Source organism: Martes martes, assembly GCF_963455335.1.
Source record: "Martes martes genome assembly, chromosome: 7".
Classification (NCBI taxonomy): Eukaryota; Metazoa; Chordata; class Mammalia; order Carnivora; family Mustelidae; genus Martes; species Martes martes.
The window spans coordinates 136,645,333-136,671,717 of record NC_137894.1 but is presented as its reverse complement, the minus strand read 5'-3'; the positions used below and the strand labels follow the sequence as shown (position 1 = coordinate 136,671,717).

The 26,385-nt window shown below is 38.6% G+C and overlaps 1 protein-coding gene across 1 annotated transcript in view; it reads left to right on the top strand.

Annotated features, from left to right (window-relative positions):
• The window catches only part of ATG2B (autophagy related 2B), a 78,730-nt gene that overhangs the window by 13,676 nt on the left and 38,669 nt on the right, over positions 1-26,385 (top strand). The window contains exons 2-18 of the mRNA XM_080808610.1: positions 1,781-1,943; positions 5,067-5,219; positions 5,697-5,799; positions 7,147-7,309; positions 8,436-8,615; positions 12,764-12,860; positions 13,097-13,282; positions 14,320-14,474; positions 14,566-14,671; positions 16,200-16,461; positions 18,496-18,646; positions 19,386-19,478; positions 19,622-19,810; positions 21,601-21,874; positions 23,613-23,715; positions 25,520-25,712; positions 25,960-26,102. Of these exons, the coding sequence (XP_080664736.1) occupies positions 1,781-1,943; positions 5,067-5,219; positions 5,697-5,799; positions 7,147-7,309; positions 8,436-8,615; positions 12,764-12,860; positions 13,097-13,282; positions 14,320-14,474; positions 14,566-14,671; positions 16,200-16,461; positions 18,496-18,646; positions 19,386-19,478; positions 19,622-19,810; positions 21,601-21,874; positions 23,613-23,715; positions 25,520-25,712; positions 25,960-26,102 (2,714 nt within the window). The remainder of the gene's footprint in view (positions 1-1,780; positions 1,944-5,066; positions 5,220-5,696; positions 5,800-7,146; positions 7,310-8,435; positions 8,616-12,763; positions 12,861-13,096; positions 13,283-14,319; positions 14,475-14,565; positions 14,672-16,199; positions 16,462-18,495; positions 18,647-19,385; positions 19,479-19,621; positions 19,811-21,600; positions 21,875-23,612; positions 23,716-25,519; positions 25,713-25,959; positions 26,103-26,385) is intronic.

Sequence of the window (26,385 nt, the reverse complement as noted above, 5' to 3'; positions counted from 1 at the left end):
TCAAGAGATATATTTAATTATTCTATTAAGTATATTTACATCCATTCTGTCTTCCTTCTGTTGTAGTCTGGTTTTCCCTACCACATCATTGAAATTGTTCTCAGTTGGATCACCAGTACCCTAAATATCCAAAAAATCCAGTGGACACTTGAAAATCTTTGGCCTCTTTTTGCCTTTTGTTGCACTGCACCACTTTTTGTACTTGTCTTTCCACGATTTTGGGGGATGTAAGGCCTTCTTGCTTTTCCTTCTACCTCTCTGCTTTTTTTCTAATTTACTTTGCAGGTTCCTCAGGTGGGCTCCATGCCCAGCGTGGAGCCTGATGTAAGGCTAGATCTCATGACCCTGAGGTCATGACCTGAGTTGAAATCAAGTCCGACGCCCAACTGACTGAGCCATCAAGGCACCCCAGATTCTTAATTCTTAAATGGTGGTGTTTATCTGGACTTAGTCCTAGGCCTCTTGTCATTTAACCCTATACAAGTTCCCAAAGGCTGTCTCTCCTCACCTTAGGGCTTCATTGGCCCTCAGGATTCGTAATGCCTTTCTGTATCTTCAGCCCAGATGGCTGTCCTGACATCTAGACCAGGATATCCAGCAGCCTCCTGGATATCGCCGCCTACACGTCTGCTCACATGTACTCTTTGGAACTCCACTACCGAGCTTCCCCTAACCTGCTTCTCCAGGTTTTTTCTCAGTAAATGGCACCGCTAGCTGACCAGCTGCCCAGGTCCCCAACCTGGAAGTCGTTCTTCATTCTTTCTTTTCATTATTTCTCATGATGCCAGTTAATTCTACTGCCTGATATTGTACAAAAAATCTGTCCACTTCATACTGTCCACAGTGTCATTGTCCTCACCAAACCAATTCCCCTAGCTTTTCTTACTCACAGCGGCCTTTCTGCCTGAATTTTTTTTTTTTAAATATTTTATTTATGTATTTGACAGACAGAGATCACAAGCAGGCAGAGAGGCAGGCAGAGAGAGAGGAGGAAGCAGGCTCCCTGCTGAGCAGAGAGCCCGATGTGGGGCTCGATCCCAGGACCCTGAGATCATGACCTGAGCCGAAGGCAGAGGCTTTAACCCACTGAGCCACCCAGGCGCCCCCTGAATTTTGCTTTCCTCCAATACGTGCTTGTCTTGGTAGCAGAACTGAACAAAGTTCTAATCTTATCATGGTTTCCAGCTTAAAACCTTTCAGTGGCTTCACTTTGCTCTTATATAAATGTTAGATTCTTTAACATGAATTACAAGGCAGTTTGGATTTCACTCTCCCTTATCTGTGTAGTTTTATCTCTGGCTCTTTACCCTAGCATGCTACACTAGAGCCTAAAGTAGCTTTTCCTTCTCAAAAGGTTTTGTGTCTCAGGTCCGTGGGCTTGTGCTCTCTGACCTCTGCTTTCTTGGGTTATTCCACACACTGCTGTCTCTGTCTGGACCACTTAGTTTGGTTAACTCCTCAGCCTTCTCTGGTCTCACTTTTAAATGGCATTTCCTCGGGTGGCCTGCCTTGGGTCTCCGGGTTAGGTTCTGTTACATTCTTCAAAAGAGTACAGTGTATTTCCTCTTTCATGTAGCTCATAACACCTTATTTATGTGTGTCTTTCATGGTAAGCTATCTTGTAAACTTCTGAGAATGGAGAGTCTTTATCTTGGACTCTGGTTTCCCTATCCGTAGTGTCAGACACACATACATGGGCATATTCAGTGTCTTTGAATAAGTTAACAATTTTGAGTTCTCGTTCCTGTGATTTCAAAATGCGTTTGGTTTTTCTCTTTAGTGTCTCAATGAGATCCTGGAGTCAGCAGATGCGCCTTTAGAAGTCACTGAAGGATTCATACAGTCAATTTCTCTATCAGTTCCGTGGGGCTCCTTGCTGCAGGAGAATTGTGCACTGGAAGTGAAAGGGCTAGAAATGGTCTTCCGGCCTAGACCCCGCCTAGGTAGGTGTGTTACCTGTTTCTGTTTTGTTTGGTTTTATTGTATTCTTCACAGATTGGGAAAGTAACCTAACTGTATTAAATTCAGTATTTAATTTATTACCTAGCATTTATTTGTGAGATTATCAGTAGATAAAATATTAGGACTTGGGGGTGTGTGATTTTACCTTTAGTGTTACTTCTTGCCCTGTTTACCCACAGGAACTTTAGTATACTGATGATTTGGTTAATTATTTGTTACCACTTATATAAAGTGACATGTGTTTTTAAAGTTTCAAAGTATTGTGCCAGAAACCGAGGAGGTGCTCAAAGATTGATGGAGAAGTGTTAAAAGGACAGAGGACTGGACTTGTGGGTGCTCTCTTTGGCCAAATCTGGGACTAATGACAATAAATGGATTATAACACGTGGAATTAAAAAAAAATAGCTCTATGTCCATACTGTTACAAATACCGTTATGTCCATACATACAAATCTGTATGTAAGGGAGGCAGGAAGAAGGGAAAGCTCTTTGTTGCAGTAGAATGTCAACTTACTAGAGTAGAAAAAAGTGATAGACCATCACCATGGTTTTGACAACCATGGTAAAAATTGATCGAGGTGGTAATGAATCCTAACCCCGCCTGGTGACAGGTCGTTGAGGAGCTTGATTCATGATGTACCGACATACCTCCCCTTGATGACACACTGTTTACAGAGAGAAAAATGTTGCTTTTGCGGTGCAGAAAATTGATAGTCGCCACAGCAACCTTAATGGTCAGTCTTAGTCCCATCAGTAGTGGGTCAGAGGGCCATGATGTGGGTCCTGATATGACGGCTGACAAAGACACGTCATGTATATACTGTTTCTGTTACAAGTGCACAGTCTGAATCGCATCGTAAGGAAGAAGGATTTGACAGATCTAAAATAAGGGACATTCTGTAGGCTAACTGGTACTCTTTTGACGTATCAGTATCAGGAAAGACAAGAAAGGTAGAAGAATTGTTCCAGATTAAAGAAGAGTAAGTCATGAATAACTGCAGTAGATAATCCTGTGTTTTTGTTATGAATATTATTTGTATTTGTTATTAATATGTATTTGTTAATATGTATTAATATGTATTTGTTATGAATATTACTGTGTTTTTGTTAAGGATATTACTGGGACAGCTGGGAAATTTGGGTGTAGAATGTATAGAAGATAGTATTTTGTCAGTGTTGTGTTTCTTGGGTGTGTTCATGTCACTGAGCTTTCACATGGGAATATTTGTATTCTTAGGAGGTATCTGCTCAAGTGTTTGGGAGTGTTATGGTGCCTGCAGTTCACCTTCAGGTAGCTCAGCAAAAGGATGAGAGTGTGTGTGTGTGTGTGTGTGTGTGTGTATAGCTGTGATGAGTCTAAATGAAGACTGTGCAGGTGTTCACTGCACCATATTTTCACCTCTTCCTTAGGATTGAAATTTTTCAAAGAAAAATTTGGGAGGGAAAAGCTTTAAAGTAGTAAGTTATTATATAAGTATATCTGGGTGTAGCTTTAGTTATATATATGCCATTTTCTGACTTATTAAACATGTGTATAGTGCTTCTTGCATGCCAGATGCTATTGTGAGTGCTTTACCAATATTATTTTATCATGGCTGTTTGAAATATCATGGCTGTTTGAAATATGTTTGTTATCTCCATTTTTATGGAGCAGGACATTGAAGCGCAGGTGAATTCAGTACCTTGTCCAAGGTCATAGCTAGTTCAGTGGAAATTTGGGATCTCAACCCAGGCAATCTAGTTCTGAAGTCCATATTCTTAACCACTGTGCTCTGTTAAATAGCTCAGATTTTCTGCTTTGGAGTGTGTGTGTGTGTGTGTGTGTGTGTGTGTATGTATATGTATGTATGTGTATGTATTTTTTAAGCCAAGAGAGTCACCATCTAAATCATCTTAAATTCTGAATTTAAATTCTTTGAGTGGCAAGTGATGTTGGTCAAGAAATACTTGAAGAATTATAATCCTAAATGCTTTCTGGAACACCAGCGTTTAAATTATGCTTATTAGAATTAGTAGCACCTATACTTTGAAAATGGTAGTCTGTGCATGGAAATCCTCCTGATAATGGCATTTAATTAACAAGAATGTTTTATTTTTTTAACCATGATGAGTAGATAGAATAATATTTTCCTATGGAAAGTCAAATATTCTGCCTTTAAAAATATTCCATGAGAAGGGTTTTTAAATTCCATTTTGGAAGGCAGTAATTGTAGTAATCTGTCAGTTTGTTTTGAATAATGTAAGGAAGTGTAGTGCCATTCTTTGAGGGATGATCTGGGAAGGATTTTTCCCAGTTCATGGATTCTTCCAAGGATGTTCTTCTATTTTATCTACATTTATACTGAGCTTTTAAAGCCTAGGTCAGATGCTACCTTTACCAGATTTCCTGTTAAATTCTGTCCATGGGAAGAGTCAACCTCTTAGTTTAGCCATCAGTGTTTTCTGTTGACATTGCATAGTTGCTTACTAATTCTTCTTAACCACATCTCATTTCTTCCACTATATTGTAGGCTCTCAGTGGGGAGAATTAATCATTATTTTTCTATCCCCTACAGCAGGGTCATCTAACTATTGCCTACAGGCCAAATTTGATCTGTCATATTTTTGTAAATAAATTTGTGTTGGAACACTGCCATACTCACTCATTTCCTTATTCTCTCAGCCTGCTTTTGCACTAGAGTGAGAGTGTTGAGTAGTCAGGGTAGAGGCCCTGTAGGGCCCACAAGCCCTAAATTATTTACCATCTGACCCTTGCCAAAAGAAATTTGTTGGCCCCTGTTCTACAGTATTTTAAACCGTACCATGCATGCATTAAATACTTGTTGAATGAATTCATAAGTTAACATTTGACAGATACATATCATTTAATGAGAACATGTATCTCTGGACTTCTTTCTGTGTTTTTTTTTTTTTTTCTCTTCTCAGTTATTATAAGGTGATGTTTAAATCTCAAGAGTAATTTCTAGAATATCATATGCCCAGGTAATACTATGATGTTAAATATCTCTTGGAGGGTTAAGAATTTATTTCAAATGTGGCATTTTAAGAAATGACTTTGTTGTAACTATGAGAAGTTATTTAGGATTCATCTATATTTTCTGCAGCAACTGGTTCTGAGCCTATGTATTGGTCAAGTTTCATGACGAGCAGTATGCAATTGGCAAAAGAATGTCTTAGCCAGAAATTAACAGATGAACAAGGAGAAGCATCGCAGCCTTTTGAAGGACTTGAAAAGTTTGCTGAAACCATTGAAACAGGTTTGGCATTGAGCATTTTCTTTCTTTATTATTTTTTTTTCTTCTTCTTCTTCTTTTTTTCCCCCAGTAATTTAGTACCTTTCTTTAGTAAGCCTTCTATAAGGAAAATCCATTGGAGTGTTGTTTTTTTTTTTTAAAGGAGTTTCTCTTCTCACTTCAGAACTTTAGAATTGAGGTTATTTTAAGTATTCAATTTAATTTCATGTCCTTTTGTACTCTGGTTTCTCCTCTGTGTCTTTTATTATGCCTGTGTGATGAAGGGTTTAGAGTTCAGAGAGTGTTAGGTATTGCACATGGATCTTTTGGGATGTGTTGGGGTAGGTGCTCAGTAGGGCAAAATGTCTATTTCCAAATTCAAGATTTGGGGATTTTACTTTATTTTGTAAGTTCTTATTAAACTAGTAATTATTCTTTTCATTAGAAATTTTTATTTCGTATACGTGTGGTCTCATGTTGACAGTTACCTGTTTGCTCTAGTACTAAGAAGAGTGAAAGTCACGTTTATAGACACTGTCTTGAGAATTGAACACGTGCCAGAAAATTCCAAAACTGGAACTGCACTTGAAATTCGAATAGAAAGGTAAGACTTCTTATATCTGAGAATAAACAACCTTATTCTTTTCTTGTATAAATAGTAAGATCTTTTAGAGATGCTTTTAGAGATTAGAAGTGATGCTGCTGAGTTACTACATCATATGGTTTCCAGGTAAAGCGCTGCTCTCCTAGATCCATTCTAATCCCATTACTGACAGCTTAAAGTACCAGTTGAAGTATAATTGTATACTTCAATTGTATACTTCAGTACTGTGTGGGATTCAGAGCAAATGATTCTCTTTAGTTAATGTCAAATGAAAATCGTGAGTATGTGAGTGCTGCTAAGTTGAAGGCACTCCTGAGTTTTATCTTACGAGTGACACCCTGTTTTGGCGCGTCTCGTTAATGTGAAGATCTTGTTTGCTTTCCTGTGCTTGATCTAAGTGTTGCTTTCATGAGAAAGGCTAAGCCTGCAGTTTTCTTTGAGAGGATTCTGTGAGAGTATCTGTGCGATAGTGATTTACTTAAAAAGATGGAAACCAGGTCTCAGTTTTCTGTGTATGCCCACTTGGAGCCTTATAAACAGCTGAGTGTCAATTTGAGGTCGTCACTGTTTGTGTTTTGTTTTGTTTGATGGGGAGCAAAGCCAAGTTTATTGAGAGTACAGTAACATACAGACCATACAAAGCACCCAAAGAAGGAGGAGACCCGAGAGGGTTGCCCTTGAGGTAGTCACTGTTCACCTGTGTCTTAATGTGACGGAAATGTGCGGAATGAAGTGTGTGCACTGAGCACCAAAGACACTTTGTACAGGGATCTGTTGGGAGCTTTTACCAAATTTTAAGCAGATATGTTATGGTTTCTATCTTTCTATCATCATTAAATTTCCTATTAGTCAAACAGTTATTGTTAACAGATTTTTGAAATTAGATTGGATTACCTGAAATGGTATATTAAAAAATATCTAAAATCTCATGGAGGTATTACTACCTTCTGTACTTTGTTGAAAATGAAATGGTGAGTCCCAAGAACTCATAGAATAGTCATAAGAATTCAAGAAATGTCATTCATTTTGGGCTTGTGACTTGGAGCCAAATGCTGTCTGTTACTAAGAGATGTTTGTGAGCGAGCACAGGAATTGTTTTCCTTGAGGCGAACTTTAGGAAGCTCTGAATCTTTCCCCCCAATTTAGGAGCCCCATAAAATTATCCTTCCTGAGATTGAGGTCTCTTGGTGAAAACCTTTCCTGTGGTAAAGCTCTGATGCTGACCACATTAGGCATTTTCTGAGGAGTGGTAACACTAGAAAACCCTTGACCTTAAACAGCTATGTGTGTTTCTTAGACTTGCGAGTAGGTTTTCTTATGCCAACGTTTTCTGTTTTGAACATGGAGAACTGTCTACTGTGATGAAGCTGCTGATGAGGCCTCAGGAATTAACGTGCATCAGCCCACAGCCTTTGCTCACAAGTTACTCCAGCTCTCCGGAGTGTCTCTCTTCTGGGAGGAGTTTTCTGCGTCAGCAAAATCTTCCCCAGTGTGTTCAACTGCACCAGCGGTAGGAAAAACAAACCAAGAAAACAAACACTAAATCACAGATTTTTAAAAAGTTTAGGGGCACCTGGGTAGCTCAGTCAGTTGAGCGTCTGAGTCTTGATTTCGGCTCAGATCATGATCTCAGGGTCGTGAGATCCAGCCCCGCATCGGGCTCTGCACTGGGCATGAAGCCTCCTTAAAAGTCTCTCTCTCCGGGGCACCTGAGTGGCTCAGTGGGTTAAAGCCTCTGCCTTCAGCTCAGGTCATGATCCCAGGGTCCAGGGATCAAGCCCCACATCGGGCTCTCTGCTCGGCGGGGAGCCTGCTTCCCCCTCTCTCTGTCTCTGCCTGCCCCTCTGCCTGCTTGTGATCTCTCTCTCTCTGTCAAATAAGTAGATAAAATCTTAAAAAAAAAAAAAAAAAAAAAAAAAAAATTAAAAAAAAAAAAAAAGTCTCTCTCTCCCTCTCCAAAAATAAATTTATAAATAAATAAATAATTTAAAGGAGGACTATTAAATTGTGCTAGGATATAGAATATGTGTTAGTGACTTTCCATCTGATCTGGAAGTTAACACACATACTCAGTAATGGAGACCTGCTTTTCAAAGTTTTAAACATATTCCTATTTATGATTGATGCCTTTCCTACCAGTGCTGGGTACACTGGATACTGTACCGTGTGGGGAAAATGGCATATTAACAGCTAATACACTTTTGTAGTAAAAACAAAAGCGCATTTGTTCACATTTACCTTACATAATGAATGTATGGCTGAAAACTTATAAATCATACCTTAAAAATGTTTTATAATTAAGGAACTTTGTATTAATCCTTTGTAAGAGTAGAGTCCTTTTATAAATCAGTCTTTCCATAATTTATCTTTTACATTATTCAAGTTTTTATGATTATAGAATGTCTATTAAGTTTTCTTATTGCTGTAATTTGAATAGATGTGCTTTTTTTTCATAAAGTCCTTTTCCATGATTTGCTTTTATTACTTAGCTATAAGACACTGGTTTATTCATTGTCACGTAATACAGTTTTTCATGTCAAATACTTTACTCTAAGTTGACATTTGTATTTTGCATTTCGGGTTATTTACACTAAAGTGTTTTAAAGAATTACTTTATTCTTATTGCCTCATTATAGGAAACTGAGCCAAAGCTGTCACCTAGCTGGAATCCCAAAATTGTATATGAGCCGCACCCACAACTAACTAGAAGTTTACCAGAGGTAGCGCCCTCTGACCCAGTGCAGATTGGAGGGCTAATTGGTAGGCTGGAGTTGAGTCTCACGCTGAAACAGAATGAAGTGCTTCCTGGAGCTAAGGTCAGTGTTTGTTTCATTTTCTGTAGTTAAAACAGAAGTACAGGTATTCTTTAATGTGTGCAATGACCCACTGATTAGCTACTCTGGTTTGTTCTGTATCTAGGCTGCCCTCTGTCCTGGAGTCTGTGTTCTTACTGTCAGCTGGTACCTCTGTCCTGAGGTTTCAGGGCCTCACGTGAGGACTGTCTTCAGCCCCTGCTCATGCTCAGGTGTTAGCACTGTCTCCTGCACTCACTTTCCCCCATTCTAGCAGTTCAGAAACATTAATGAGTTAATAAATTAGGAATTTGTTAAAGACTTTTATCATACCGTTCAGTTTAAAGGAGAAGAGATTTGGAAATAAGAAATTGACTGTAGAAGATGTTTAATTTTATGCATGTAAAAATGCCCACCTACGTGTGTTCTGAACAGAATGACCATTTTTATAGTTGTTATAATATTTATGAAAAGAGATTGATTTTTTTTTTTTTTTCATCGTGTCTCATGTCTTTTTGAAGACCCTGTAAAGACAACTGCACTTGTTTCTTAGGGAACAGTGTTGAACAGTCTGCTGGAGAATCAGGAAGCCTATATTTAGTCTGTTGAAAATGTATTTGTGAAGTGTTATTTTCAAACTTTGAAAACATTTTTTCCATATAATCTCTGTGAAATGTAGTTTAAGAAAGTATCAGGATTTATTCATTTGTTTACTCACTGGCCTAACTAGCTAGATGTTTGAGTGACTACTGGATGCCAGGCCCTGTGTAGTTTCTTGGGGGAGATGCAGAGAAGAGGGAAATACTGTCTTTGCTTTAATACAACATGTGATAAAGGGTATAGACATGGCTGTGGGGACACTGAAAAAGAGGGAGCAATGGAGTACTCGTGCATGCACAGGAGATTTTCAGAGGATTGAGGATCTCCGGCAGTCCGTCCTTGGGTCGGCACGCCTCGCTACAGTTAGAGGCAGAGGAAGGTGATGATCAGAACGCCAGCCTTCCTGTTGCTGATTACTTCCTCTCCTTTGTTTACTGCTCTGTCCTACTTCAGGTGGTGTGAAAGCCTTTCACCAGGTCTTAAGCCTGTTCATAAAATAACCTGAAAGCTGTAGGTATGTTTTAACACTACAGGGAATCCCGAGGTGCTAATATCCTTAGGAAATGAACATATCCATGCCTCCCCGGATCGCATTAGCTATTTCTCTGTGAAGGAAGAACCATGGCAGTCACTTCTGTAGTTCTGTTTTGATTAAATTAGATAGTCCTCGGGCGCCTGGGTGGCTCAGTGGGTTAAAGCCTCTGCCTTCGGCTCAGGTCATGATCCCAGGGTCCTGGGATCGAGTCCCGCATCGGGCTCTCTGCTCAGCAGGGAACCTGCTTCCTCCTCTGCCTGCTTCTCTGCCTACTTGTGATCTCTGTCTTTCAAATAAATAAATAAAATCATTAAAAAAAAAATAAATTAGATAGTCCTCAACATTTGTACATTGATCTTTGTGCAAACCGAAACGTGCACATTATGTGTTGATTTGTGTAAGTGCCTTTCAGTGTTACTTTTGGACATCTGTGTACTAGGTGACAAATGAACATCTAGAATTAGAGCATGATGGCATCATTTGCCAGCCAGTGTTTGATATTTGCAGATACTACCGTCCTTGCCTACATGGTAATTTTTGTGTAGTAACTTGAGTTTGAGTACTTTTTGTTCTTATTTAATGCAAATGAAGGCTAAATGGAAACTATTTTTTATGCAAGATACCAGCTTTGAGAAACATAAATCCCATAAACTTAATGCCATATAGACAAAGATGGCATTGGTTAGGGGTACTCAGGAGTCAGATCTGTAATGTTGCTGATGTTCATTATATCCACAAGTTTTTCAACTGTGGGATCAAAATGTTATGAAAGATTTTTTTGGGGGGGTGCCTCTCAGTGGCTCAGTCAGTTAAGTGTCTGACTCTTGATTTTGGCTCAGGTCATGATCTTAGGATCGTGAGATTGAGCCCTGGGTTGGGCTCCACACTCATACAGAGTCTATTTGAGATCTCTCTCTCCCTCTTCCTTTGCCCCTGCCTCCTTCTATATGCATCTGTGCTCCTCCTCTCTCTCTAAAATAAATAAATCTTTTTTTTTTAAATTTTATTTATTTATTTGACAGACAGAGATCACAAGTAGGCAGGCAGGCAGAGAGAGAGGAGGAAGCAGGCTCCCTGCTGAGCAGAGAGCCCGATGCGGGACTCGATCCCAGGATCCCGGGATCATGACCTGAGCTGAAGGCAGAGGCTTTAACCCACTGAGCCACCCAGGTTCCCTAAAATAAATAAATCTTAAAAAATAATCTTTAAAAAAAAATAATCTTTTTAAAAGTTTTTTTTAGTTCTCTGAGACGGTACCCACCCCAAATAGTGTGTCAGTCGGATTGTTCACATGTTCAGTTTTAGCATATACTTTCAGGATTCCATCATGTTAAAAAAATAGAGGAGCTGTATGTAATGAATTTATAGACCTTTTGTTTAGTTACTGTGTCATATTGAGTCTGAAATTATTTTAGTTCTGTCTTTTCTATTTTCAGAGGAAAGTAAGAGGTGGTTTGTTCTTTGTATGCCAAATTTAGAATGTACAGATAATATTTCTATGAACATTAGAAGTGAAGCTCTTGATCACCCATCCTAATAAAGGTCGGAGATTATGTTTTCAATACTAAGAAATTAAAAACCAGTTTTTAAATATGGCATATAATCAGAGATTCTCCCACTGTCCCCAGCCTGAACTCCTTGCTGATTCATCGTCTGGGATGACAGCCATCAGCAAGGAGCCCTATAAAACAAATCCACGGAGAGCCGTACTTCCCATCTAGGTCAGTCTAGGTTAAAATCTTGGCTCTGGGTCTGTAGGTGGCCTTGTGCAAATCTTTATGATCCTGTGTCCTTGTCTGTAAAACAGAAGTCTTACTAGAATGAGTGGAAATGTAATGAAAGCATAGTTCCCCAATACTCAGAAAAAGGTGATAATGATGATTGTTATTCCTGGAGAATATATTATATTCTCAGATCATGGAAGCTTCTCAGCATTACTATGCAATGTTTTTCGTTTTTAGAATCAGAAGAAATCCCCCGCCTTGGGAGGATACCAATTTTCCCCAAATATAAATGTTATTAATTGAATTCTTTTAAAATTGCAAAATAGCATAAAGACAATAGTCTTAGCATTACCCCTAAGAGGAGGTGAATGAAAAGTAAGGCAGGCATACTCAACGTGTTAGAGTGTGGTGTAGAAAACAGAGTAATTGTTTTGTTAGAGTATACTCCACAGGGGTGCCTGGGTGGCTCAGTGGGTTAAACCTCTGCCTTTGGCTCAGGTTGTGATCCCGGGGTCCTAGGATCGAGCCCCACATCGGGCTCCCTGCTCTACAGGGAGCCTTCTTCCTCCTCTCTCTCTGCCTGCCTCTGCCTACTTGTGATCTCTGTCAAATAAATAAAATCTTAAAAAAAAAAAAAAAAAGAACATACTCCACAGGAATCAGGATGAGATCGGCTGGGGCTTTTATTTCCAGGAGGAAAAATGGACAGAGACTTGGAAAAGAGCAAGGCAGTCCAGGTGAGCACCCACTTCGTGAGCATCTCTGCTGTCATTTGCACTCTCCTGCCCAGCAGAGAGTGAGCTTTGTGGAACGCTGCCTGGGCGTGCAGAGAGGCACACTGTTGGTAGGGAAGGGCCTCACGTGCTGTGCTAGGAGTGTTATCCATGGGCAAACTTGGGAAAGCCAGCTTTATTTGCTCTTGGTTTGAATCCCGCTTTGAGGATTATGATTTGAGTCCGAAATCCTGTTGGGAATGAATTCTGTGCTGTTGCTATCTTCATATTCTTCCTAGTGACTGGCTTGAGGCCTCCTCAAGTACCTGAAATACTCGGAAGACTCAGAGATAAAAATAGGACATTGGACTTGCCAACATGGAATTTTGCAGGAGGGTTTTCGCCCTTAGAACAACAGTTTGGTGGCCTTTAAGTCTTTTCATTTAGATTGCGTAAATTAGTGGAGGGAATCTTAGGTGGCAGAATCTAAGACTGAGGAATGAGTGTTCCTCTCAGTGCGTGAAAGTATATGGGATTTGTGCTGACGAGGTTTTAAAGAGTGTTTATCCTGAATGGCTTTTTTTTTTTTTTTTTTTGAAGTTGGATATTGATGGACAGATAGACTCTATTCATCTCTTCCTGTCACCAAGGCAGGTGCACTTGCTCTTGGATATGTTAGCAGCTATTGCTGGACCAGGCAAGTATGGCAATAGGCAACTCTGTTACTATTTTTATTTAAAACTTTTCAGATTCTGTGATTCCTAGCTAGTCGCTTAAAGCTACTGCAGAGCTCTGATTAATATTAAATAGTGGTACTTCTGCATTGACTGTGACATGAAGTTGCTGTTGGTATTGGACAAGTGGTTTTGGGAGAGAGATGATTGATTACATCCAAATTTAATGATTGTTGTCCTTTCCTTTCTATACTTGTAGAAAATTCTAGCAAAATAGGGTTAGCTCATAAAGATAGAAAAAACCGACCCATGCAGCAAGAAGACGAATATCGAATTCAGATGGAATTAAACCGGTATTATTTGAGAAAAGATTCCCTCTCAGCAGGTGTATCTTCAGAGCAAAGCTTTTATGAGACAGAATCCGCTCGTACACCTTCTAGCCGTGGTAAGCAACTGAAGCAATTGACACGAGATTCCTACAATGTCAACATAGAGCAAAGTAAGCCTAATTTGGCTGTTGTGAAATGGAGTTTAGTAATGAAAGAACAAAAGATCCGAGCTCTAAGAAGGTTTAAATTTGTAAGTTGATCTAACCGTAGCGTTAGAGTGATGCGCTCGCTCACGTATCCTTATATGATTGTATAATCTTGTTTTGTAAATTGGGACTTTTTTTTTTTTTAATTCTGAGGACAGTCAGTTTACAAAAATGTAGACTTATGCAAAAGATAAATTGTGGGTAATTACTCATTTTGTCAAATTCTTACATGCCTGTATAATGATTGACAGATGCTTTTTTTTTTTATGATTGACAGATGCTCTTAAGTGGAACCTTTTTTTTCTACTCTTCCATCAATTACATGTAAATAGGGTCTTTATCAAGTTTACTTTGCATTTTTACAGGTGTTTTGGAATGTTTAGCACAATACCTTAATAAGAATCCATTTAAGTACCCAATTAAATTGAACTAAATAAGTTAAAAACTAAAAAATTAAAGTCTACTCAAGAAATTTGGGTCATAACAAACTTCATTTGCGTGAGGGTAAAACAACTTCCAGAAAGAAGTGAAATGTAAACAGAATTCTAAAATAATACATTCAGGTGTTTCTTTTTTTTATTTAAGAATGCTGTATTCAAATGAAACCAGAGATTGCGAGATGTTTGTACTATCTTAAAGTTGGATTTTAACTTCTAAATTGTCATATGACTCTTAAAAATACACCATGTAGTTCTGCGAATCTTATATTAAACAAATAAAAAACAGGTGCACCAGTAGGATAACATAAACTTTTGTTAACTTGTATTTGGTTGAGCATTTTTACTATGCCATTTATATCTTGGATCCTCACAAATTACCCCATCAGAAGTAATGTCAATTGTAGGGCATCAGTGTACTTCAGAGAATCTGAAGAATATTCTGTTAATGTATGTTAACTTACTTTAAAGACATGAATTATACAACTGACAAGGTTTAATTCTGTCTAGAAGAAGAAGTTTTCTTCTCCATGGCTGATATGGACATGTCCCATAGTCTCTCTTCTCTTCCACCGCTGGGAGACCCTCCAAATATGGACCTTGAGTTATCATTAACTAGTACATACACAAATACTCCAGCAGGATCTCCATTAAGTGCTACTGTGGTAAAGTATTTCAATTTTGTCCTATTCTTGAAAAGTGGCTTCCGAAATTCTATACTTCATAATCATGTGATTTAAAAAAATTCTTTTACAGCTTCAGCCAACGTGGGGAGATTTCCTTGAACCTCATAAAGAACAGCCAGTAAGAGGGTCCACGTTACCGTCCAACCTAGTTCACCCACCAAATTTACAGAAGACTTGTAAGTAGTGTAAGACCCTTACGGTAGTTTTCCACTGGAATTTTAAAAAAATGAAAAATCAAAACAAATTGCTTGTTTCTAGAAAATGACTTTCTACTGCTGCTTTTCTTTCCCTTCATTTTTTTTTTTTTTAATCTAGACCATTTAACAAAGTTTAGAAAGAAAATGTGAAGCATAGTTGAACAACTCACCATGAAGTATTTCAGAATAGTTGCCCATTCACGGTAGTCTTTGTGTATTTAAATATCTTTAGTAAAAAGCTCACCATAAGTTTCATGTTATTATTGCAGTTCAGGAGTCTAAATCAACCATCAATACTTGTTCCATTGTTTACATTTTCCTTGAAAGAGAACCTCAGGTCTCTTCTCCGCAAAATTTTTTAAAATTATTTTTATTATTTTTATTTTTATTAACATATAATATATTATTTGTGTCAGGGGTACAGGTTTGTGAATCATCAGTCCTACACAATTCAGAGCTCACCATAGCACATACCCTCCCCAGTGTCCATCACCCAGACTCTTCATCCCTCCCGCCGCCCTCCTTTCCAGCAACCGTCAGTTTGTTTCCAGAGATTGAGTCTCTTACGGTTTGTCTCCATCCCTGGTCCCATCTTGTTTCATTTTTCCCCTCCCTTCCTGTATGATCTTCTGTCTTGTTTCTCAAATTCCTCATATCAGAGAGATCATATGATAATCATCTTTCTCTGATTGACTTATTTCACTCAGCATAATACCCTCTAGTTTCATCCATGTCATTGCAAATGGCAAGATTTCATTTCTTTTTAAGGAGTGCATGGTATTCCATTGTATATATACACCACATCTTCTTTATTCATTCATCTGTTGATGGACATCTAGGTTCTTTCCATAGTTTGGCTATTGTGGACATTGCTGCTATAAACATTCGGGTGCACGTGCCCCTTCGGATCTCTACATTTGTATCTTTAGGGTAAATACCCAGTAGTGTAATCGCTGGGTCATAGGGTAGCTCTATTTGCAACTTTTTGAGGAACCTCTGTACTGTTTTCCAGAGTGGCTGCACCAGCTTGCATTCCCACCAACAGTGTAGGAGGGTTCCCCTTTCTCTGCATTCTTGCCAATACCTGTCGTTTCCTGACTGGCTAATTTTAGCCATTCTGACTGGTGTGAGATGGTATCTCACTGTGATTTTGATTGTATTTCCCTGCTTCTTCTCTGCAAAATTTAATTGAAATAGACACAAGGGCTTAAAGGAAAATTTGTTGAGCAGCTTTTGGATTAATCTGTGACTTTTCCAATCAGTTTTATTAATGCAAAAACTTCTGTTCATGTTTCTTTTTGATGCTTCAAGTATCAAGGACCCTGGATATCAAATGTAGAAAGATAACAATTTATCTTACTTGTTTAATATCAAATATCATTCAGACTGTTCTGTGATCACCTGCTTTTTAAAACTAACACTTGAGTAAATTCTTTATAATTTTGATATAACGGATAGTTTTTAAGTGTTAAATGTTATGTCTATAATTCTAACCTGTGTGTTTCAGCTCTCCCATCTAGATCTGTTTCAGTGGATGAATCCAGGCCTGAACTTATTTTTAGACTAGCTGTGGGAACCTTTTCCATTTCTGTGCTTCACATTGATCCTTTATCACCACCTGAAACGTCATTGAACCTTAATCCATTGACGCCTTTGGCAATAGCTTTCTTTACCTGTATAGAAAAGATTGACCCAGCAAGATTTTCAACAGATGATTTTAAGTCTTCCCGAGCAGTATTTGCAGAAGCTTGCAAACACGATCACCTTAGGTAAATTCTCTCATGTTTATTAATGATGCTTGAAAAAGAACCGTATGGGTGCTTTTTTATCTGCCTATCTCTTTTTTTGATTCTCATTTTATTTGTAAATGAGGGAATGAGTGAGGTTTCCTTGCAGTGCTACAAAAATGTTTACCATAGAATCTCTTATTCAGGTTACTCGGCATGTAAAACTATATGCATGTAAGATTGAGATAATCTGGATTTTTCTCTGCTCTTGACAATTTTTAAGATTTTTTTTTTTAAATTCATTGGTTGGAGAGAGCACACATGAGAACATGCGCAGGAAGTGGGGGCAGAGGCAGAGGGAGAAGCAGACTCCATGCTGAGCTGGGAGTCCAAGGCTGGGACTTGATCTCAGGACCCCAGGTTCATGACCTGAGCTAAAGTCAGACGCTTAACCTACAGAGCCAACCAGGCACCCTTGACAAGTTTTTAGGCCACATTTTGCCAGTTAAAATATTGGCACCATTACAATAAAAAAATAGTTCTTTTTGTTACTGGCTCAGCAGAGATGGCAGTGGTGCTGAGAGTGGAGTGGGGCTAATGAGAAGGGACATGGACACAACATGACTCCCATGCCACTGTCTGTGGGGTGGGAGAGGGTACCAAGGCTGATCCTGAGCCTGGATGCTGTATTTTCAATTTCTGCTTTAAAAAGTTAAAGCCATCTGGGGGCACCTGGGTGGCTAAGTTGGTTGTGTCCAGCTCTTGATCTCAGCTGAGGTCTTGATCTCAGGGTTGTGAGTTCAAGTCCCAAATTGGGCTCCACGCTGGGTATGGAGCCTATTTAAAAACAAAAACAAAATTTTATTTAAAAAAAAAAAAAAAGCTGTCCACATAGCCAGTGATTCTTTCATGGTTTGAGTCCTAATGGATGAAAAGAGAATTAAATTTGTAAGTATAATATTGTTAGTATGTAAACATTGCTCATGTTAATATGAAAGTTTCTTTGATTATATTTTATGTTAATGGTTTAGGCACATACATTAATATTTTAAGAGAAGTTTGACCTTTTTATTTTATTTTATTTTTATTTTTTTTGAAGTGTTAAAACTAATTCACAGAGTAGTTTTTATATTTAGGAAAAGAAACTCTGCAAGCTAGGACCATAGTATTTATTTATTTATTTATTTATTTTTTTTTTTTTTAAATTTTTTATTTATTTGACAGAGAGAAATCAGAGCTAGGCAGAGAGGCAGACAGAGAGAGGGGGAAGCAGGCTCCTGCTGAGCAGAGAGCCCGATGCGGGGCTCGATCCCAGGACCCTGAGATCATGACCTGAGCCGAAGGCAGAGGCTTAAACCACTGAGCCACCCAGGCGCCCCAGGACCATAGTATTTATAATTAAACTGTAAAAACATTTGACAAGGTTTCAAATGTCTGCCAGTAGGAAATATAACAAAAGCAACAAAAACAGGAAGATGACTTTCACTTGAGATCCACTGACCGAAGGTCTTGAAATATTGCATGAGGCTTTTATTTTATTTTATTTTTTTTAAGATTTTATTTATTTATTTGACAGAGAGAGAGATCACAAGTAGGCAGAGAGGCAGGCAGAGAGAGAGGAGGAAGCAGGCTCCCCACTGAGCAGAGAGCCTGATGCGGGGCTCCATCCCAGGACCTTGAGATCATGACCTGAGCCGAAGGCAGAGGCTTATTAGCCTACTGAGCCACCCAGGTGTCCCGCATGAGGCTTTTAAGTAATTTTAAGAATCTATTACATATATTTTATAGATTTGAAAGTTTTTTTTTTTTTTCACTGCCATGTCAAAGACGGGAAGGCATTGTTGGGAAATAAATATATCCTGGATAATTTCCTATCAGACATTGCTTTCTTAATGTCAGGGAATGGGCAGTTGGAAGCACTCTTTCTGGTTAATACACTTAGGAATGTTAGTTATTGCTAACAACTTGAACTTGTGATAATAAAGCACGATTATCCACCTATTGTGACGTGTACTATTCTTTGACACATTGGTTAACCTAGAAGTATACTCTTAAAGGCTTCATTTTCTGTAATAGATTTATAGGAACTGGCATCAAAGTGTCCTATGAACAAAGACAAAGACCAGCTTCCCGATATTTTAGTACTGATATGTCCCTTGGGCAAATGGAACTCTTGGAGTGCCTGTTTCCAACTGATTCTCATTCTGTTCCTCCTCACTACACAGAGGTAAATGCTAGATACTTTGTCTTTAGGATTATTCTTTAAATCTGCCTTGCTTTTATAGGGTTGTATTAACAGCAATGATTTTATTTAAAAAAAAAAGTATAAGAAGTCACAGAGGAAGGAAGTGTGCATGTGTGCGTGGTTGTGTGCACGCATGTGTATTTTGTTGAAACATTCTAAAGTATGGCATTCAAGGTCATTGTAAGAGTCTTAGAATTTTTAGAGTTGACTTGTTTTAGAGCAGCAGACAGGTAATGGGACAGTTGACTTTATTTCACTAACTTTCTAAGCACTATTAATTTCAGAAGAAGTCTGTTAAATACTGAATACCCATAGTGTGTTAATAAGCACTGTTCAAGGACAAGCAAAATGTCTTTTGTTCATTTATTATTAGTCTGATTTTTTTTTCCAATTCTAGAAGTGTGTGCTAGAGAAACTTTCCAAAGCTATCAAGATAACATTTATTGCTGTTACTTTGCCCTTGTACATGATTTTATTTTCAGAGTACTTTCTTAGGCATTAATTCACTTGAATTCTCAGTACGTTCTGCAGATGAGATACTAAGTATCACAGAAATTAACTTGTCTAAGATTTACATTGCTTGTGAATGACCAAAATGAAATGTAAAATGAGCTTCCCTGATTTCAAAGAAGTCTTTCCACCATTAGCACCTCTGTTAATTCATGGGATGAATTATAGTTTAAGATCTTACAATTAACTTATTTCTGTCCTTGTTTGTAAGCTATTAATGTTCCATTCCAAAGAACGAACGGATTCCCATCCCCCTGTGTGCCTTCAGCTTCATTATAAGCATTCTGAGAATAAAGGACCCCAGGTAAGAAGCCTTATTGTGTGCTACCACCTGTAAATTTTCATTAGATACATATTCTGTGACAGTCATACTGTTTCCACTTAATCTTGTAGTACTGTTAGTGATCATGTTAATGTTTTCCTTTTTTTTTTTTTTTTTTTTTTAAGGGTAATCAAGCAAGACTAAGTTCTGTTCCTCAGAAGGCAGAATTACAGATTAAGTTAAATCCTGTGTTTTGTGAGCTGGATATCAGTATTGTGGACAGGTTAAATTCCTTGCTCCAACCACAGAAGCTTACCACAGTAGAGATGATGGCTTCGCACATGTATACTTCATACAATAAACATATTAGTCTCGTAAGTATTCAGAACATTACAAATACTAATCCCAAGTATAGCTAGCTAATGGGCTTAGTGGGATCATTCCTGAACTTAAGTATTCTCAATAGATTAAATAGCTTAGAGTACTAAAACAGCATTGTTCATAATGAAAAGATGAAGACTTTTATGTCTGGATGGCAGACTAGCTGAATAAGTTTTGTAGTAATATTGAGTGAAATTTTATGTGGCCATTTTGAATGAGGGTTATAAAGATGGTGTAGCGACATGAAGAAAGCTCATGAAGTATTAAGAGAAAAAGTGAAACCTATTTTTCCACATAAACTTACGTCAGAACTGTGTAAATAGAACTGAGGTAGAGTGAAAGAATGGATAGAAATATACCAGTTGGTAGCATTGAATATTTTAGAGTGTAGAATTAGATTTCCTTTCTCTCTCTGTGTATATCTGAATTTTATAAATTACGATTATAATGTCTGCACAAAATTTATTCAGACATTCAGTCAACTACCTGGTCTACCTATAAAATGTAGCACCTATATTGTAAGGTACACTTTTGAAAGTGGGAACATAATGTATGCCATTGTGTTATCGAGCATCACATTTAGATCTGTCTGCTGTATGGTGTCTTTTCTAAGCAGTTCAAGTAAGTCAGATTTGCAAGAGATCTGTTAGGAATTTTGGGCTGGAATTGGGCGGTGGGGTTCTTAGACCAGGAACAGACAGAACTTTAGTTAAAAGAAAATGGAAGAGCTATTTTTCTACTTGTTTCCCCCTTAATTAGTGGTAGGTATTCACATTAAATCAACATTCTTTATTTTTTGTTGTCGTCAATTACTTATATTTCAAGTTCTGTGGGGCTAGCGTGCACACTTGCTGTTAGCCATAGATGTACTGGGATGATGGTTAGTGTCTTGGGTTATTTTTGCTGAAGAGTGAGGGTTGGTATTACAGAGTCCAAGAGGGAGAGAAAGAACAGGTGTGCTAAAACTCCCAGTCCGGGATAAGAAAGGAACTCCCTAATCCAGGAGGTTAGACACTGATTCATGAAGGAGTGTTATCACCTGTAGCATACTCTGGACTAAAGCTTTATAAGCTTCAGTACATTTTAGAAAAACAAAACAGACTCCCCCAAAACAGAAATAGACTTCTATTTGAAGGGCATGTTCTTTGACCCTTTTGTTGTAACATGGCTTTGAGTAGAGGGTGCATATGTGTCTTGGTTTCTAAGGGTTGTTTGATGGGCTCATACCCTTGGGTTGGATGGGAGCAGAGTGAGTCACTTGCTGAATATTTAGAACTTGGGCTGTGCCAGGCTCTAGGCTTAGTCCTAGAAATCTAAAGTTAAGTTGGGGATGGGCCCTGGCATTTGGCATAATCTATCTTATTTCCCATCAAGTAGCATGTTGGTAGATAAAGCCTTCAAATTGAAAGTTGAATTGATTTTTAACTGTATTGGATTTATTGTAACCTAATTTACACACTGTTGTTTTTTTAGTCTATAGTAAAATGTGCATATTTATAGCACCTGTGTCTTCACTTCGTTTCAGTTTTTATTTTGATTGATTGATTTTTGACTTACTTGGTTTAACTTTTGCCAGTTATTTGAAGTTTTATCAATAACTATTGCATTATAAAATTTCATTACACTAAATTAATATGGTAGTAGTTAATTTGAGTGGTATTTTAATGCATTATACTGAATGAGGAAATAGATATGATTATGCATATTGTAATGTTGAATATCCATGTCATTTATGTTTATCTAACTTGATGTTTTGGCATATTTTTGATATTTTGTGTTTTAGCACAAGGCTTTTACTGAAGTATTTCTGGATGATTCACATAATCCTGCAAATTGTCGGATATCGGTACAAGTTGCCACACCGGCGTTAAACCTTTCTGTTCGCTTCCCAATACCTGATCTTCGGTCAGATCAAGAAAGAGGGCCGTGGTTTAAGAAGTCACTTCAGAAGGAGATCCTTCATTTAGCATTCACAGATCTAGAATTTAAGACTGAATTTATAGGAGGATCAACCCCGGAACAAATTAAATTGGAACTTACCTTTAGAGAACTAGTTGGTAAGATTGAATGTGCAGAGCCAGAGCAGAAACAAACAACTGCTGCTCAAGGAAACATGAAAAATTCTATGGCAGCCCCCAATATAGACACTGTTAGAAAGCAAGAGTAATGACTTTTTTCCAGATTTGTATACCAATATGTGATAGAATTAATTTTTTAAAAAATTACTAAGCATGATTATTTACTTTATTAAAATACTTACTTTCAGAAATTACGTGGCAGGGGAGATACCATGATCACAAAGGTGGTTTTCCCAGGGTGAGGCTTATCCATTGCACTCCGGATGTGCTGACCCCTGCGATTTTCCCAAATGTGGGAAACTCTACTGCATAATTTGTGGTAGTGGGGGATTGCGTTCGTGCTTTCTCCCAAAAAAAAAAAAAAAAAATTTCTACAGGGGAGTATAGTGCTTTAGCTTACATTTTTTTTTTTTTTTGGAAACATTTTATTTGGGGTGGGGGGAGCATGAACAGGGGCAGGCTAGAGGGAGAGGGAGAAGCAGGCTTTCTGCTGAGCGGGGACCCTGACACAGGGCTCCATCCCAGGACCCATGACCCAAGCCAAAAGCAGACACTTCACTGACTGAGCCACCCAGATGCCCCTTTAGCTTACATTTTTATTGCCACCTGACTCCTTGTTGTAGGGCTGGAAGTAACCAGAATTTCTTGAGTGCCACTCTGTGTTAGCTACTGTACCAAGTATTTCGCATGTGTTACTGGTTTCCTTTCATCATCATGGTTATGTTAGGCTTATTATTTCCAAATATTTTTATCATTTATAAGTGAGGAATCCATAGACTTAAGAAGAGGTACCTTCCAAGACTACGTGGTAGTAAATGGCAGAATCAAGATTCAAACCGAAGTCTCACACTTGAGGTTTTAATCATCATACTAATCTCTGGTGACTTTTCTTTGCAAAGCCTGTTGACAGCTTTTCTGTATTTACTTTTGTCATCTGACAGAATATGTATTGACTTAGGGTAAACCAGGTCTACGTGGAACTCTGGAAGATTCTGACATTTCATTCTGTGGTTTGAAATCAGCTTGCCTCTGCCACCACACCCTTTTAACCGCACGCTCCCCTGCCGCCATATCCTGCTTCTCCATCTCAGGGGATAGGCTGCAAAGTATTTTTTCCCTTGTTCTGAGTTTTGTGCATCTTTAGAGATATTTATAATTGACTTAACGATGATGACTTCATGAAAGGGCCTTTAGGAGTTGTCTGATCTTCTCTTATCTATCGTGGGAAGAAACATTATTCTAGAGGAAAGTCATTCTTTGTAAAATGGATGGACAAGCGTGCATAGGGTTATTGTGAGTGGAAGTAATTCTTCCAGTGCTTGGTACAAAACATTTAAGAAATATAGTTATTATCTCTGTGTTCCTGTAATTGCATAAACTTTGATGTAGAATAACCATTCAGTGGCAGTAAGTGGCAACTGCTGCATTTAGTGTGTCATGATTATGTACCTGACACATTTAAACTTGGTGCCTAAGAATTGGAGTTTGAACAGAAGACATCATCTTTGTCTGCTCCTTCTGTCTCCCCACATATACCCATGAAATAGGAACAAAAGAATAAGTGCTGTGCAACCTAATGTTGCCCTGTGTCCTTTCCTGTGCAACTTACTGTTGCCCTGTGTCCCTGATTCAGAAGATCTTTGCTTACGTTAGGAGGAAGCTATCTTTAAGCACTTGAGAAGAAATGCACTGTAGTTAATCAGTCTTGTTTTACTAGGGTCATTCCAGGAAGATAAAGGAGAACCGTCTGTTAAGTTTTTCCATGTGTCTAGTGGAGTAGATGGAGATACAGCATCATCAGATGACTTTGACTGGCCACGGTGAGTAAACGGGGGGATATGATAGACATTTAATGAGATTATCCTTTCAAAAATGCTGTGGTACTTTTTTTTTTTTTAAAGATTTATTTTGAGAACATGTGTGTGGGGGGGAGGGGCAGAGGGCAAGGGAGAGAGAGAATCTGAAACAGACTGCACGTGCCGAACGAGAGCCCCACAAAGGGCTTGATCTCAGGACCCTGAGATCATGACCTGAACTGAAACCAAGAGTCAGTTGCTTAACCGATTGTACCACCCAGGTGCCCCTGCTGTAGTACATTCAGTCGACATTTTGGCACACAATTTAAACTAAAAATAACTCAGCCCTGATGAGATAACACAGAGAAAGTTGGACAAATTAAGTTGACAAATCCAGTGAGGGTACTACTCTATGAAAGGTGTCTGTCAGTACTGTGAGAGATGAAGGAATCAAATGTGTTCCCTGGTCTCAAGTCACCCTGTTTAATTAGAGGGACAAAAGAATCATTAACCATTTAAAAGAAATAGTTCAGAGCTACAGTAGAAGAGTTATATGCATCATTTGGTTAGTTGTCAAGTGAATTTTATAGTACGTGATTGCTTTAGGGCACTTTTTCAAATCATGGGTCCCACTCTGAGATTTTGGAGTAGAGCCTGGGCATCAGGGTAGTCTGAAAATTACGCCAGGTGATTCCAGTGTGCAGGCGGATGTCAAGAATCACTGCTTCGGATTTCTTAGGAGAATTAATAAAGTAATATTTATATTTGTTAGAGATTATTAATTATTAACATTTGTTAATTACTCATTATATATTATATATTATAGCAAGACTATTAATAGCCTGATAGTGGGCTTGGGTATATTTAAAAGGACTTAGTTTACTTGAAATAATGACTTTTATTACATTGAAAACTAAATATTTAATACCTGAAAATTAATCTTTTTTTGTGCCCTTTCCCTGCCAGCCTTTTTTCTACCTGCCCCTGTGGATCAGACCTAGCAGGCTCTTAGGATAGGTGTGATCAGGACATGCCTGATAATGAGCAATTTAGTGCCTGAGTTTTCATCATAAGAAATGGGTTTACTTCGATTAATTTGGAGCACAGTTTACATGAGGATATCTATAAATTAGGAAACAGTCATGATTGTTCATAAGGGGAGCCAACTGGCACCACTTACTTGGGGGAAAAACCCACTATAGATGCCCCACAGTGGTTTGCTTTGAAGGCACCAGGTGACCTGTCTACAGTGTTGGGAAGGAAACGGCAAAGCCTTTGCTAGTGATGCGCAGGGAGTAGGAAAGCAGGGGCCCAGGGTGTCTGCTTCTTTACTTCAGGTTTTTGTCTTTAGTACAACAAGACAAGCCGTTTGTTAACTGAAATTCCCGAAGGAAAATGGTACCTTATTGTTTGCAGTTCTAAGTTGTTCTCTTATCAGTCTCTTTTTCCATTTGAACAATTTCTATGACAGAAGTTCTCTTAGACGTGTAATACTCTGTCATAGCAGAACAGACCCCAGAAGCATTTGGTTTCAGGAAAATAGAATTCTCAGGTCAAATTTGCCAGCTGTTAGTGAAATTGAAAGATAACTGTCCTCACAAGGTCAGATTTTCAGTTAACTAAGTATGAAATAGTACCGCCCTTCTTTTCTTTGTTTCATCCGTTCTACATTTTGAAGTTTACAGCACACTCAGAAGTGGTTACATGAGACATAGACTTTGTAGAGCAGCTGAGTCCTATCATCAGTGGTCTTTGTGTCAGTGCAGAAAAGTTAAAGCCTTGCTGTTCACACTGAGACCTTGACTTCTTAAATTGTCTCTGCTGTCAGAATTGTACTGAAATTAAACCCGCCAGCTGTGCATTCCATTTTGGAGAGAATAGCAGCTGAGGAAGAAGAGAGTGACGGCCGCTATCAGGAGGAGGAGGAGGGAGGTGCTCATTCCCTGAAGGATGTTTGTGATCTGCGAAGACCAGCCCCGTCTCCCTTCTCGTCTCGGAGAGTCATGTTTGAAAATGAGCAGGTAAAATACGAGTGAGCGACGAAGGGGTTGTCCTTTACCGTACAGCAGTCCTTTTCATTCTTTGTTTTTGAAGAGGCACTTGGTATACTGTGCTAGGCTCTTAACTCTAAGACTGAATAATATTTTTTTCTTTTCTGCTTAAAAGTTACATACTTGTTTGTCTGTTTAGGCAAGAAGATGCTACTATTACTTTAAGCATGAAATGGTTATTTGATGCTTTTTTTTGCACTAAACTCTTATATTTTAGATGGTGATGCCAGGAGACCCTGTGGAAATGACAGAGTTTCAGGATAAAGCAATCAGTAATTCTCACTACGTGCTGGAACTTACATTACCCAACGTTCATATAACACTACCTAATAAACGCTTTTATGAGAAGCTTTATAATAGGTGAGTTTCAACACATTTTTTTTTAAAGATTTTATTTATTTATTTGACAGAGAGATTACAAGTAGGCAGGCAGAGTGAGGGGGAAGCAGGCTCCCTGCTGAGCAGAGAGCCCGATGTGGGGCTGGATCCCAGGACCCTGAGATCATGACCTGAGCCCGAAGGCAGAGGCTTAACCCGCTGAGCCACCCAGGCACCCCAGTTTTCAGTACATTTAGTTGAGTCTTTGGGATTGGACTTTCTGCCTAACTGCCTCCCTCTTTCCCCACGTTCCCCTTTTCTTTCC